Below are 12,841 nucleotides of genomic sequence, written 5' to 3'. Positions count from 1 at the left end.
CCACATCCTACCTTTAGTCAACCTTTGAGTGCCCCAGGAGGAAAGTTACTGCACTTACTTGAAAGATATTGGAGAAGTCTCTGAGGTTGAAAATATAATGGAATTTGATAGCCGTTGGCAGGAAAGTAGCAGCTACTTTCTGGTGCAGGCCCAGTGCCAGGTGTATCAGCTGCTGAGCGGATTTCTGCACAGCCCCAGAGAAATTCCCCCGTTTCAGATGCTGAGTTAGAATGACACTGTAGATGGTGGACAAAGCTTCCGATCCAGGGAAGGAGAGAGCAAACACACTGAAGTGGCGCTGAGGGAGGGAAGGAAAACAAAGAAAGGTTTCAGACTGGGTTGGCCTCCCTTCTTGCTGAATGGGAGTTTGGGCTCATTGAGCTGATCAGAAAGCAATCAGTTTTCCTACTGTGATTTCTCATCCCAATAGCTCAAGCTGATGAGCCACTTCTGAGGCATCCGCTCCCAAAGGGTGGAATTGTCAATTGCATTTCATGGTCATGATGTTACAGCTTTTAAGTTAAAATGGCAAATAAACAAGCTCAGATAAGAGAACACTTTTCACAAGTTAAATAGGAGAACATAAGAACGGCAATACTGGGTCAGAGCAATGGTCCATCTAGCCCAGTAATCTCTCTTCCTACAGTGATCAGTGCCAGATATTTCAGAGGGAATGAACAGAACAGGGAGATTATTGTGTGATTCACCCCATGCTGTCCAGTCCCAGCTTCTGGGAGTCAGAGGCTTAGGGACACCCAGATCATGGGGTTATATCCCTGACCATTTTGAATAATGGCCATTGATGGATTTATCCTCCATAAACTTATCTAATGCTGATGTGAACCCCATTACATTTCTGGCCTTCACAAGATCTCCTGGTGATGAGTTCCACAGGTTGACTATGCACTGTGTGAAGAAGTACTTCCTTAAATTTGTTTTAAACCTGCTGCCTATTAAACGAAGCAATTGCCAGACTGGTTCAGAGCTAAGATCCAGCTAGTCCACTACCCTCTCTCTGACATTGGCCAGAACCAGATGCTTTGGATGATAGAGCAAACAACCTGCCACCTAGTCAGAGAATGGAGATCAATGGCAGGAGAAAGATCACTTGATCATTGCCTGTTAGGTCCAGTCCCTCTGGGGCACCTGGCATTGGCCATTGTTGGTAGACAGGATACTGGGCTAGATGGACCTTTAGTCTCACCCGGTATGGCTGTTCTTATGTTCTTATATTCTATGGCACAAAGCAGATGTAGTATGATCTGCCTCCTGTGTTAGGTCTCCTCCTAATGCCTGACAGTCAGTGGCTGGCTTAAACCCTGAAGCATGAGGTTTAATATCTTTTCCAAATCCATGTTAGCGTTAGCTATTATAACTCTGGTTCATCATCTTTCCTGTTTTTATGGTATTTCATCTCTTTGGCAAAGGAAAATTTAGTTGGCCGCATGAGGATTTTTACAACCCAAACCAGAGAAAGTCAGTAATTACATTCTCGGGATAACACTAGATAAATAAAAGCAAACTCAATCTGCATTACTGTGAAGGCTGTTGCTGGCTGGCAAAAGTGAGAGTCCATCTCAAACTGTGAGTAGTAATGTGTTAGGAAATATGGTGGGAAAGGGGCCAAAAATGAGGAATAAGGGACAGTTCTGCTTTCTGTTCCATTAGTGTAAATTAGAGTAACTCCACTGATTTAAATGAATTTACACTGATGTAAGTGACAGCAGAATTTGGTCACGTTTCTTAAGGCTGGAGTATTAACTACAGCATCATGGCCATAATCTGTCCCTCCAGGTTATTCTTTTAAAGACCATTCTGATAATATTCTAACTCCTCCAGTGACTGAATAGATTAGCAGTATGTCGATTAATTGACTCTACCTGAAGTCGTGGGTTGATGGTGAAACTCCCTGCAGTGGGGTTCATACATGACACATACTGCACGTTCATGATCTCCTTCAGGGACAGTTTGTTTCTGTCGTACCTGTGGCAAACAAAGGAACGCAATAATTGCTGCCTATTAGCAACAGACTTATAGCAGCACATCCTCCCATCAGGGCCAGGTCTGGAGCAGTGGTAACACACTTGTGTAACCCAGATGACTTCAGTTCATGCACCAAGACCCAGAATCAAAGACTATGCTCTTTGGGACAAGACCATGCCTTCCTGTGTATCTGTACAGGGACTAGCTCAGTGGGGTCCTGATTTCAGTTGACAGCTTTTAGGCACAACAAGTACTATTGTTATTATCTCTCAGTATCACATCATGGGGATTTTTTTAAAAACAGCCTTCACAACATACAAGATCTTTAAGCATAAAAAGCGGAAAGTTATTGTCTAAATTTTATCCCCATGAGTCACCAATAAATCCTGACCATGAACCAATTCTAGGATTGAATAGTCAGGATTTTTGTTAAACTCTGCAGAATTCCCATACTTTAGATGCTCAAATGCACTCATTTTCCTTTGAGTTTCCTTAAAATTCTTGCAGTGCCCAACAACACTGTCCTCTGGAGGTCACTGATCATGTCTTGCAATCTAATGTGTTCTGGAGCTGCCCATTCATACCCTTACCAATTGTTCCAAGTGATCACTGAGATTGTATTTGTTGTAGTTTTTCATTGTTTTCCTCTTCATGGCAGAGCTCTTTATACTTCACCATCTTCTCTTCTTGTTTCTTTTTTATCTTTCTGTCTGCTGGGATGGCAATAGCAATTAACAGGGTCTTGCTTGTCTTCTTTTCTACTACAACTCTGTCTAGCCTGTTTGCCTGCACCATTCCGTCTGTGACAACTACCAGATCCCTTAAAATCTGAGCCTCTGCATTCTCTGGAGCACTTTCGATTTGGTGGTCATAATACCACATGGCTCGTTTACATCAATACTTGCCACAGAGGCTGCAATGCAGACACTTGGTGATTTCATTGTGTCTACTTCTGTATTCTCTCCCAGCCAGGCTCCTGGAAGTGCTCAATATCTGCTCTACCACTTCTTCCTTTTCAGAACACACACACTGCAGTTCTGTCAGCCAATTTTGTTTCGAAAATAATTAAGTCTTAACAACTGTTCTTGTGCACTCACACTGAGGCTCTTGGTCTCTCTTTTCAGGTATCCTCCAACAAGAGATGAATCTGTTCATCTTTGATCACTAACGGCTCCGAGCTCTCCACCGCTGTCTGTGCATTGATCCCTGTGTAAATCTTTCCAAGTCTTTCTTTGGCAGTTTGCTTTCTCCTTTCCTTTATGCTTTCTTGGGCTGGGATGCACTCTGCCTTAGCTTGTTATCGTAACTAGATGATCTTTTACTCTGGCTGACTTCTTACATATTTTGATATTATATGCTTCATTGTCAATTGCTACCTCTACCTATAGCACCCCTTTTGCTCCATTGCATCGTTGGATGTACATCCTGTCCATGTCTTGATATAGATTCATTATTCCACGTATCACCAGGAGGTTTCTTGTTTGGACATCAATTTTTTGCTTCTCCTCTTGACTCCACTTGATCACGCCAGCAGTTATCCGGTTAGTCAACTCACTATAGCTTCACCAAACTTTCCTACACACATCATCGCGCTCTGCATCTCCTTTTGTGACAGACCATATAATTTCAGATCATTCATGTAAAACAAATGGTTAACTGGTTGTTGCTCTTCGCTGATTTAATAACCGCAGTTTAGCTCAGGGAGAATTCATGCCAGTGGGGGCATCAATACCACGGATAGCACGGGTGATAAGTGCTTGCAAGATACCTCTTTTAATTTGGATGCCATCAATGAGAGTCCCTTCCTGGCTGAGCTAAGTGTTCCAGTTAGCTGTAGATTGGGGCACAAAAGAAATTAACTTTGGATGAAGCTATTGCATTTTCAGTGTCTCAATGATCCACAAATATGAGACCTTGTCATGTGTTTTTTGATCATATATCCACATCATCTCTCAATTTTTCTTCTTCTGTTTTGCATCTTCTGTGATCCTCCTGTTCACCCTGAGGCGTCTTTATTCCTTTTCATGTCACTGTGAAGCCAAATTGTTACTACTAAGCACTAACTGAAGACTGCAAGCTACCCCTCTCCACATATAGAAATGGGAAGGGAATTGTGCCTTATGTAATTGTTTCAGCTTCCTGACTGGGAACGTGGAGGGAATCTGACACACATGAATGTACAGTTAACGGTGCTGTATCTGAGTGCATCAGTGATAGTCTTGCAAATGTGCACGTCCATCCAGCCCCAGACCCAGAGTAGCACACCACAGTGCCAGGGCTGGAGTATTGGATGTATGTGTCTGAGGAGCAAGCACACAACAAGTAAGTGTGCTATACACTCACCAGCCCTAGAGTATCATCTATGAATAAGGGCAATGCAGTTCAGCTTCCAAACACAGTTGCACGGATTTGACACCAGGTCCTCCCTTGGCAAATAATTTTTCCTCTTTAAGAAACCATTTTCCAACACTGAGTCTAGGCACATGAATCTAGGGCTTATCTGCAACTATTTCAATATGAACTAGCAAGAGATCATTAAAACTATACAAATAAATGAACTATGAGCATCTATGAATAGGAGACAACAGGGAACTCTACAGATTTTTTGGATGTCAAAACAATTCACAGTTAATATGGACACTCTAAATGTTGTTAGTGACTCCGCTTCTGATAATATTAAACTCAACAAGAGAATGTGGGAATAAGTGTCCAGTGCTGCGGTAGCTCATAATAGAGACAGAGCTGAGGCCCAGCTCCAATTCCAAGTTAGGCACATAATGGTTCAGACATAAACTGATTGTGGTTAGGCCACGGGTGTGTTGAAGCCACTGTCTCTCACGTCAACCAATATTGTTTCCTTGTACTCTCCTGCTGGTCTATAGCCATCTGTTGTCTCTTGTAAGCTCTTTGAGGCAGAGACTTGTTCTGTGTCTGCACAGCACCTAGCACAATCGGGCCATGGTCCCATGCTGGGGCTCACAGGTACTATTGCAATACAAAAAATAATAATTACAGAGAGAGGTAGAACCCACACAGTCCAGATCTGGATACACATTGTCCCAAGGCACAGGGAAGTTCGGACCCATTCTCTACTTTTCATCCACAGTTTCTATGAAACCTTGACATGCTCCTGCTGTGTGCACGTGGCTTCACAGATCAACAGTTGCCCTCATTTGTACCAGCCTGATGAATCCATTATTGAATGGCTCCTCCTGCATCTCCACTCATGTCACAGCATGCCAGTGATGGGTCCAGGACTGGGGTGCAGACCTGCACCCACTGATCTTCTCTCTCTAAGACTCTTTCTGAATTGCAGAGAGGGGAAGTACGGGGGCTATGACATGGATAAAGTGCCCATTCAGCCTAATGCACTTCAGGGAACCTTGTTCACCTCCTACAGGGCCATCTAGTCTGAATGTGATGAAAGCACGGGAGTCAAATGGGGGAGGAATGGAAAGCCAGATGGGTTCTTTGGAACATGCCCAATAGCAACAGCTGCATCTGGGCAGAATGAAGGAGTGTCAAAGGGGACACGTCTGGTACAGAATGTATCCTTACGCACAGAGACGGCAGAGCTGGGGAATTAGGGAAGATGGCAGCATGTGGATCTTATCTGAATAAGCTCTGTCTTTTTTTATTTAATCTGTACTTCACCACTTCGCAGTCCTTTCATGTCCCGGTGCCCATGCTTCTGCTTCCCAACACTTTGGTTCCTCTCAGGGACCGCATAATTTCATCCCCCTTCACAATAAGCCTTTGATGGGTGTGAATGCTTGGGAGCCAGAAGGCTGATCTGGACATCACATTGGGAAGCAAATCACAACTCCCTTTATTTCCCAGCAGGAAGGGGCATGTGCATTCTGTGCTTCTGGCTGTAACAACACACGGCCACCACTTTGAGAGACATTGGAACTGGTTTTCTTCAACATACCTGTGCTGGGAAATGCTCATTTTCATGCTAACTCCATTACTCAAGAAACAATACCAGCTTTTTTATACTAAAGACTTGTGGTCCAATGATAACATGTTTATTATCATGGCAAATCCCAACAGGACACAGCCACCTGGTAGATCAAACACCAACTGGATCAATCTCTAAGTAGGGTCCTAAGACAGTCTGTATGGACATATAATTTACGTCCATCACTGGAGATCTTATCACACCACCAGTGTTTATGGTGAATATGTGATCACCGGCTGTAGAGTGGCATTTCTTGGTAAATATCTATTATAACTGTATCGATCACACGGAAATCATATCCCAGGCCAGGCAACTGGTCTCAGTGCTATGTATTGTCTGTTGCAAGCAATCAGTTTTCAAGGCAGCAGTTAGGATGTAAGCCCAGGAAAGAGTGAGGCTTCCACAAAATTGGCCACATTTGAATAAAATCTGCAAATTATTGTCAGAGAACAGTGACAGAAATCACAGGACTTGGACAGTTTCTTGTACGACACTATATGAGTCATTCCAGTGGCTCTAATTGAAGAAGAGCGATAGATCATGTCCGTAAATGTGTCTACAACTAAGGTAGGCATGGGCAGCATGTCAACCGCCAGCTGGGGAAGCTAGCACCACCCCACCAGCACAGCTACCGGCCCAGTACCGCCTCAGGCTAGCTCCCCATCCCAAAGGCAGAGCACTGGGGGGCTGGAGCTGCAGGGAGCGGTGGTAAGCAAGGGGCGGAGCTGTACCTGCCTGTTTGGGGAAGCACAGCCTCACTCAGTCCCAGTCTCACCCCAGGCTAGCCCCCCATCCCCAAAGGTGGAGCACTGGGGGGCTGGAGCTTCAGGGAGCAGTGGTAAGCAGGGGGCAGAGTTGTGCCTGGCTGTTTGTGGAAGCACAGCCTCCCTCAGCTTATACGACCCACCACCCGTGAAAGCAGACAAAGAACTACGCCAACAGTAGAGAGGAGAGCTTCACCCTCATTTCACAATCCGAATGCCACGGTCGTTCAATGCACCAAATGCCCCAATAACAATTATGTGGGTGAAGCCAGACAATCACTATGCTCTCAAGTGAACTCACTCAGGAAAATGATAAAAGACAAAAACACCCTATTACCTGTGGGTGAACACCTTCCACACAGCGACTACTCTACATCTGACCTATCAGTCCTCACTCTCAAAGGAAACCTGCACAACACTTTCAAAAGATGAGCCTGGGAGCTTCAATTCATAGCTTTGCTAGACACTAACAATCATGGACTGAACAGAGACACTGGATTTATGGCTTATGACAACAATCTGTAACCCACTAACAACCCTGAATGCTTCCCCCAGCCCCCCGCCCTCCACTCCTTTCCTCTCCATAAATGGAGAGGTGTTAACAGGCCACTTTTCATCTTGAATGGTTCCTTGAAATGTGTTAACTACTTATGCTAAACAATCTGTTCCACTTCCTATTGAGCTGTGAGTTAATTTCCCAGACCTGAAGAAGTGGGTCCAAATAATAGATATTACCTCACACTTCTTATGTCTCTAATATCATGAGATCAAGATGGCTACACCAACACTGCATGGTCAGTGCCAGATTAACAGCATGAATAGCACGGTGCAGGGGAAGGCACCTACCAGTGGCCATAGTCCATGTGTTGTCTGATCAGTGTGTGGGGCTGCACTGTTCCATAAGTGTCCACTTCAGGCATGTTCATATCGTCAATGAAGTAGATGAGTTTCTTGGTGCCAGGTGGGCCATAATTTCTACCAGCCTTTTTATCCAGAGGCTTCTCAAGTACAGCTGTATGGGAACAAAGGCGGATCATTACAAACATTAGGCTGCATTCACAGAGGATGTAAATAGTGGTATGAACAGTACAATTGGTGCACACCAGTCATCAGACATGTACACGGACAAACCCCAGAGCAGGAAAGGGTTAATGATCTGTGTTAGAGGGGAAGGCTGTAGTGAGATCTACTCGCAACATCAAGCCTGCAGGGGACAAAGAGGAAGGAAGCAAGTTTAGAGGTGAGTTTTCCTGACAGAAGTATCTTGGGTCTGAGGCAAAAGAAGTAGAGGTTAGACAGAGCAGCCCAGAACTAGGACCTCAAAGTCCAGCCAAGCTTAGGAAATGTGTGGACTGGCCATCATGTTACTGGAGTGTCAGTCACCTCATCTCATGAACACATTGTTTGTTAATTAAGTCAAACCCCAGGATGGGGGTGAGTTTTGACCCCACACAGGATATATGGAGTTGTCTGGTCTCAGAACAGGTAGAAAAAAAGTGTCCCTCACTATTGCCTGCATTAGGGGAGCTAGTAATTTGCCTTGTCTGAAGAGGAATTGCTGATCTTCATTAGAGGAAGGCTGAAGCACTCTCCACTGGCTTCCACCAGCTAGGAGAGGCAGAAGTGGTAGACAGATGTCTTTCAAAACTTCCAAGGCTTCACATTGTGTGACCAGGCCAAATTCCAGCAAGAGCTGGCAAATGCTCACAGGTTTCTGTTTCTGTCTTCTGGCTGGGGAAGACCATTTCTTATCAGTTGTTTTGGGTCCTGTGAAGGAGGACAGAGCTTTTTGCCATGAACCTAGAAGGTGGTGAAGGGTTTTGGGTTTTTCTGTGCTTGTTTGTTTTTCCTGTAAAGCACGATGCAAATTTATAGTTTTATATAAATATTTAATAAAAAAAATCACAGCCATATCGTCCAGCAAAGGATACTGCATTGTCCTAAGTTATCGTTTTGTTGGACGCCAATGTGAGCCAAACTTTATTGCACTCAACTGGTGCAAAACCAACCAGACAAAGCCATATTCTATACCCCTTTTCCCCCCCTTGTATGTTTATTTTGGGAATGCTTTCTGTCTCAAGGTGTACTATTTTTCAGTACATGCCAACTAAATTTGATTTATTTATACAGTTTTTAGTCTTCAGTGGACTTATAGCAGTGCTATAAAAACATCACAATAAATAGCAATTATTTATAATTACAGAGGATTGGACAAAATAAAGGACACTGGGTATTTTAAAATAGCCATTTGTTACAATATACATTTCATACATGTATTATCATGTGGAAAAAGATATTAACTGACTTTTTTCAGAATATCAATTACTGGTTTATATGTTTAAAAATGCCTTTTCTTCACTGCACTTCAAATGCCTTTTCTTCACCATTGCTCAGACTCCAAAGGATTTCTCATCTTTTGACAGCTTGCTGCAAAAAAACATTTAAAACTCTAGGAAAAAAATGATGAACCTCCTCTCAGTAAAGTAGCTTCCCACCAAACCCCCCTCCACAAAACCACAATATCTGAGATTTCTGGTAGCAAGTTAAATTAAGTGTTTCAACTAAGCATTTACTTTACATTTAATTAGTGTTTAATTAACATATAAAATCAGCCATTCTTGAGGTTTAACAAATATGTAAGAGATATATCAAATTGAAAAGCAATTACCGGGAATCAAATGACAAGTCTGGGAAAATAGCCTTTTAATTTGAAACAATATCTCATAATACTAGTAAAAGGGGATGTTTCAATATCATTGAAATCCTGACCTATTCAAATTAGTGTCTGAAATAAACATTCACAGTAAATGAGATTTATTGAGAGTTCTTTGTGTTTTCCAGTGGCTGTCCGTCAAAGAAAGCCAGGTTGCATGCAACCCTCTAAGGGCAAATTTATATTGTGCAGAGAGCCTGCACAAGGCCTATACACTACTTAAAATGCTTATGGTTTAGAAGGGGAACTAAGTGGCCTTGGGTAGGATCTCTCACAGTTTACAAGCATTAAACTCCATACATAATGGCATCAGAAAGCTGCCGGGGCTCTATTGCCAGTCAAGCTAGTACAAGAGACTGAGCTAAAAACTTTAGGATGCAATGTCAGCCTTCCCATAGTGTACCTGTTAGGAGTGCTAGTGATAATATAGAATTCAGGCCTCTATTTTTGCCTGAGATAGAATTCTATGTCATTTGCCAGTTTGATTCTTGATACACTTTTATATTCTTACTAATATTTGTGAACTAAGGACAAAGACACTGCGTATGTTGCTTCTGCCTAGCCAGATGGGTTTGTTAGTATAATGGGAACAGCTAAGAACAGTTAAAGTGTTACTGGGCATGGTGGGAGTATAATATACAAGTGCACATTTTAAGACTGCTTCAACTCCTATCTCAAGGCAAGGTCAAGCAACCTATCAGGAGGGGCAATGGGGGACTGTGGGGAAGGTATAAAACACGAAAAAGCCAAAGAAATACCTGTCCCTGACCATAGCACCACCTCACTCCTTACCCCTCCCATGGGATACAAAAGATGTGAGATGAAGACCCCAGAGTCACAACCCCCACAGAACAGAACATGACCATAAGTTGTAAGGGGTGGGATTGAGGGCATGCATTTCACATATAATTATGCCTGCTAACAAGGGGAGAGAATGGGACACGGGGAAACAAGGCTCTGTGGCATCAGAGTTGTGGACATGCTTGCTTGAAACTAACCCCAAAAAACATTGTGCTGCCTGCACTTCGGACTTCTGGTCTTCTGCTTTTTGTCTGTGTGACAAGAACCAAGGGAGAGTGTGAAGGGAAAGCCCTCTAACATACCCTCTCCAGTGTGGAGTCACTGCCTCCACCCAGCATGATTTGCATTACTAATCCTTATTACTTTAGTCTCTCATTGGCAGATGTTTGGCACAAAGCTCTTCTTTGCCCAGTCAGTCCTTTAGGAAAGAATGTTATGACGGGAGCTCACTGTCGTAGAGCAGAACTGCACAAAGCCACTAAAGGAAAGGATCTCTCCTTCCATTAGTCTGGGCACAACACTGCAGCCCACCAATGGGCCATCAAATTATAGGGAGAGAATGAGTGAGTGGGAGGGAGAATCGGAGTGAAAAGTGTGGGATAGAATGGGGAGAGAGGGGAGAGGGAACAAGCAAAGGTTGAAGTGAGGAGAAAAAAGAAAGGGAAATAGACTAAAAAAAAAACAGGTGGATGGGAGGAGAGATGAAGATGAGCCCACAGTGCAGAATCTGTAGTTCCAAGGCTTGCCAGGTGAGGCTGTCAGGATATGGCTCAGATGCACACCCACAACTGGCTGCTGGCTCGGTATACAATTTCCTACATATTTACATTCACATAAGAGCTCTAAAAATCACTGACTGCAAATTGGGGGCATGAAGCTGAGCGGGCAGGAGAATTGGCATGTCTCTCTTCAGATAGTTAGGCATGTAAGAGTAGAACCTCTGCTGGAGGAAAATGTCATAGCTCCATTGTGGGCAGTTTCCATCAGGTGAGGGTCTACTCCATGGAGTTCCCAAAAACACTTGCTCTATTTCTTATAAATCCATGTTCTGAAGGATACTCGACTAAAAATGAAGGGTACTTGTAACCTAGGCTCTTTGAGATGGACTCTGCATAGTCCTACTCTTGGGATATGTGCCAACTGGTGCCGATGAACAGTGCGACCTTTTACTAGTAGTGCCTCCTGAGGTGCTCACGTCCCCCCGCCCTTGCCCCTCCCCTCAGCGGTACCACAAGTGGGGTCCACGCGATGACCCAGAACAGTGCCAAGACGGACTGTGCCAGGATCAGGACCTGCTGCGCGACGGTGATCGACGCCGTGAAAGGGAGCGCTGGCAAGACCTGGAGTGCTGCTGTGAATCAGACTGGCGCTGTGAGTGGAACCGGTGCCACAAGCGTGATCGGCCCTGAGACTCCAAGTGGTGCTGGGACTCCAAGTGGTGTCTTGTCCCTGATGGCACCAAGGGGCAGAGCATTGCAGGATTTCCACGGGACAGTGCCGCATGCTGTGGCATCAGGGGCTTTGGACAAAGGGCTGGGGACCACGATGCCATCATGTCTATAGGTCTCTCATGGCCCCAGATGTGTCTGGGTCGGAAGGCAGCTGTGCCTCCTCCACCACCTGTCACGGTGAATCCAATTGGACTCAAAAGCCCTCCTTGCAGGACCGAAGTCAACAGTGCTGGCTCTGCGGTTTTCAGCACTGGGGGCTCCTCCCTGGGTTTTACAGCTCCTCTCATTGGCTGGTTCTGAGGGGTTGGGTCCCAAATTCGGGGAACCACTCCTCCTTTGTTTCTGGTGCTGCTTCTGACCTGGGGACTGGAACTGGTGCCAAGTCATCTCTGACAGTTTCAGCACCGGAGCTGCTGCTGGGGTACTACACACTGATGCACTTGGTGTTGGGTCCTGCTACTCCGATGCTGGCTGTGATCTAAGTGCTGCCTCCATGAGTAGCTACTTCGGTCTAAATTCCCACTCCTTCTTCATTCTCGGGCAAAACCCTTTGCAAATCCTGCACTTATCTGCCTGATGTGTTTCCCCCAGACACTTCAAGCAAGAGCCGTGGGGGTCTCCCATTGGCATAGACTTGTTGACTTACAGGGTTTGAACCCTTGGGGCTTAGGCATGCCCTGAGTTCCCAGGGAGAGAGCAGTCGGGTTGAAGGGGAACCCCACACTCCCGACAGCGAATTAATAACACTGTACTAACTAATAACTAACTTTAACTAAGAAAAACGAACACTAAATATATAGAACTAGGGAAACGTGGAGACCCTGCTGAGCAAGAAGCCACAATTTCACTGATGGTCATGAGCGGTAAGAAGGAACTGAGGAGGCACCAGGTTGGCAGGGTCATATATAGAGCACTGTCATAAACAAACAGTTAAGGGTTAATGCCTCTTTTACCTGTAAAGGGTTAAGAAGTTCACCTAGCCTAGCTGACACCTGACCAGAGGAACCAATGGCGGGACAAGATTTTTCAAGAGGAAGGAGGGAAGTTTTCCTTTGTCTCAGAGTTCCTTAAGTTTTGTTCTGGAAAGGAAAGATCCAGGAATGAGCCTCCTAACAGAGTAGTGAGTAGTAGAGAATAAATAAATAGGTTTATGTTTATTTTCTTTTGT

At 44.6% G+C, this 12,841-nt stretch overlaps 1 protein-coding gene across 4 annotated transcripts in view; it reads right to left on the bottom strand.

Moving 5' to 3' along the window:
• DNAH9 (dynein axonemal heavy chain 9) overlaps window positions 1–12,841 on the bottom strand; it is a 396,459-nt gene that overhangs the window by 238,819 nt on the left and 144,799 nt on the right. For all 4 annotated transcript variants that reach the window (XM_075071725.1, XM_032803600.2, XM_032803609.2 and 1 more), the window contains 3 exons: window positions 7,555–7,720; window positions 1,881–1,983; window positions 59–298 (listed from right to left, as the gene is read on the bottom strand). In XM_075071725.1, the coding sequence (XP_074927826.1) occupies window positions 59–298; window positions 1,881–1,983; window positions 7,555–7,720 (509 nt within the window). The remainder of the gene's footprint in view (window positions 1–58; window positions 299–1,880; window positions 1,984–7,554; window positions 7,721–12,841) is intronic.

This window comes from Chelonoidis abingdonii, chromosome 13 (assembly GCF_003597395.2).
Source record: "Chelonoidis abingdonii isolate Lonesome George chromosome 13, CheloAbing_2.0, whole genome shotgun sequence".
NCBI classification, from domain to species: Eukaryota; Metazoa; Chordata; order Testudines; family Testudinidae; genus Chelonoidis; species Chelonoidis abingdonii.
The sequence above is the reverse complement of the archived record's forward strand: the minus strand, read 5'-3'. Positions and strand labels throughout refer to the sequence as shown.